Consider the following 2271-nt stretch of genomic DNA (forward strand, 5'->3'; position numbering starts at 1 on the left):
TAATTAGCTTAAAAACGCAAATTACAATGTCTTCATGTAAAATGAAATTACAATATTTTATTGGAAATCAATAAAATCCATGACAAATAAATAAATAATTATCATCCTTTTAGAATGCCAGAATATTTTATTAAACTAGCAATAAGTTACTAAAGTTTCTTGATAATATGCTAGTTTTTACTTATCGGCAAACAGCAAAAAAACATATACATAAAAAAATAAAATAAAGATAACAAACAAGACAATTATAAAGTATTTACAAAAAATTAAATAAATCTAACTAAGTACGAAAAGCAAGAAACACATTAATTAAACGAATAGCTAGCTCCATAGCAACCAAGTTGAAAAAGCAACCAATATCATCTCATATGTTTATCCACAATTCCAATACATCATTTCGTGTGTGCATATATATCAACAGGATGCAATTAACAAAGTATCATATCCATCATACCAAACATCTAACTATCAGCAGCTCTGAAAACAGTAAGCAGCGACAAGAACAGGTTGATGATATCAAGATAAAGCGAGATAGAAGCCCATATGTACTCATCGTATGTGTAGCGTTTGATCAGATTATCAGTATCATAAACAATGTACCCACAAAAGACAATGGAAGCCAGACACCCGTATATCATCACTGAAATCTTACCCAAAGGGAAGAAAATCTGCACAAATATGAACACAAGCATGTAAATTATCTGAATGAATCCAGAAATTAAGAAAGGAATTCATTGGATAAAATCAGATGATGAACCTGAATGAGAGAAAAGACCATAAGAACCATAATGGCACCAAACAAGAATGGCCCCAAGAAGTTGAAGTCGTAGCCTCTTCTTGCAGCCCAAAAAGTGAACAAGGTCAAACTCACGACCACCACCGCAGTCAGAATAGCAGCTTCCAATATCACCTTCCCTGCAATATTATCCAACATTAGGGTTTTCCGGATTCTTTTGCAGTCGTTAATTACTTATTTATAAGTGTTTTTTCTTCCATACATGCTAGCAATTCGAAATTGAACATGCATAATAACCCTAGCAAATATGTTTGACATGGAATAACGGAAACGATGCTTACCGCTAGTGAATGCGCATGTCAAACCGATTGCGAAAGCAAGAGTCACAGTGAAGATCGCAAGAAGCAGATAGTTGATCGGATGACGCTGATGATAGTAGTACAATGGGCACAGGGCTGTAAAACAACACAAAACCGTAATCAAATACACGATCATACGGATTCGAAAGAACATTAGAAGTTACAAAGAAATCAAACCAAATTATACCACTAGAATTTCATCTATTGACGATTGATAGAAGAAAAACATAATAAGGATCAGAGCAAATTATAACAGAAAAACCTCATCGATTCATGCTCACACGATTTAAACCAAAAAATACATATATTACAAAGAAATCGAGGGAAATTGATTCGAGAACTTACTTATGAATGGCGCGATGATGAGAACAATATAACAAACCAATCCACCGGTGGTTGTTGTCATGAAAGTGACAATGGGATGATAAGAGACAACGACGGCACCGACAGCGACGGTAAGAAGTAACTGTATGGCGACGATAGAGTATATCTTCCGAATGAATGACCACCGGAGTTCAGGCGACTCCAACATCGTTGGATACAGCACTCCGCTTGTTCCCGACTCCACGTCGGTCTTCCCAAATGGCTGTTGGTTCCACATCTTAGAGAAATCCGAGTAACCTTCAGGCTATCTGACTCGAAATTGAGAAATTAGGGTTTGGAATTGGGAAAACAAGAGGGTAATTTGAACAAATTCTGAACTTAACGAAGAAGTAATAATGGGTTTGGGAAGGAGTTATAAAGGTGGCCAACAGTAGTTTCCTGGAGGATTTGAGAAACTTCTTGACTCATCGTCGCTCGTACGTGTGGTGTCTACACGCGTGCAAGAATAACAGCACTTCCATATTTTTCTCGCTGATTCCTTTTTTCCAATTCTAGATAATCACACAAAAAAATAAATAAATAAATAATCACCGAAAAAGCGCTTTGATTGGACAAGCCTTTGGAATCGGAGTGAATTGCATCTCTTGGGAAAACGAGAGGGGATGAATGAGATACAAATAGAACTTTTAATTTGGTTGATGAGTTGGATGAGTTTAACTCATTTCTAAATAATGTGATTTTTTTTTATAAAAAAATTACTAATCTAACCAAATTTATTAATGATTTCTTATTTTTTTAGCTAAAAATTAGGATTTATGTACAACTAACCCACAAAACCGTAGGTTAAAATGG

General features: G+C 35.2%; 1 protein-coding gene across 1 annotated transcript; it reads right to left on the minus strand.

Moving 5' to 3' along the window:
* Window positions 1-309: 309 nt before the first annotated feature.
* LOC111921678 (protein LIFEGUARD 2) lies at window positions 310-1963 on the minus strand. Its single transcript, XM_023917260.3, has 4 exons — window positions 1441-1963; window positions 1078-1191; window positions 758-915; window positions 310-668 (listed from the first exon to the last, which is right to left on the minus strand). The coding sequence occupies exons 1-4, from the start codon at window positions 1694-1696 to the stop codon at window positions 462-464; spliced, it is 735 nt and encodes a 244-aa protein (XP_023773028.1). The 5' UTR covers window positions 1697-1963; the 3' UTR covers window positions 310-461.
* Window positions 1964-2271: the final 308 nt, after the last annotated feature.

The sequence above is a fragment of the Lactuca sativa genome, chromosome 9 (assembly GCF_002870075.4).
Source record: "Lactuca sativa cultivar Salinas chromosome 9, Lsat_Salinas_v11, whole genome shotgun sequence".
NCBI lineage: Eukaryota > Viridiplantae > Streptophyta > Magnoliopsida > Asterales > Asteraceae > Lactuca > Lactuca sativa.

Excerpts from the sequence above, each read along its gene's own strand:
- LOC111921678 (XM_023917260.3), bottom strand. The coding sequence starts at position 1,696 with ATGTGGAACCAACAGCCATTTGGGAAGACCGACGTGGAGTCGGGAACA. Across the intron at positions 916-1,077 it reads GACATGCGCATTCACTAGCG|GGAAGGTGATATTGGAAGCT; the intron begins GTAAGCATCGTT and ends ATAATATTGCAG. Across the intron at positions 669-757 it reads TGGTCTTTTCTCTCATTCAG|ATTTTCTTCCCTTTGGGTAA; the intron begins GTTCATCATCTG and ends ATATTTGTGCAG.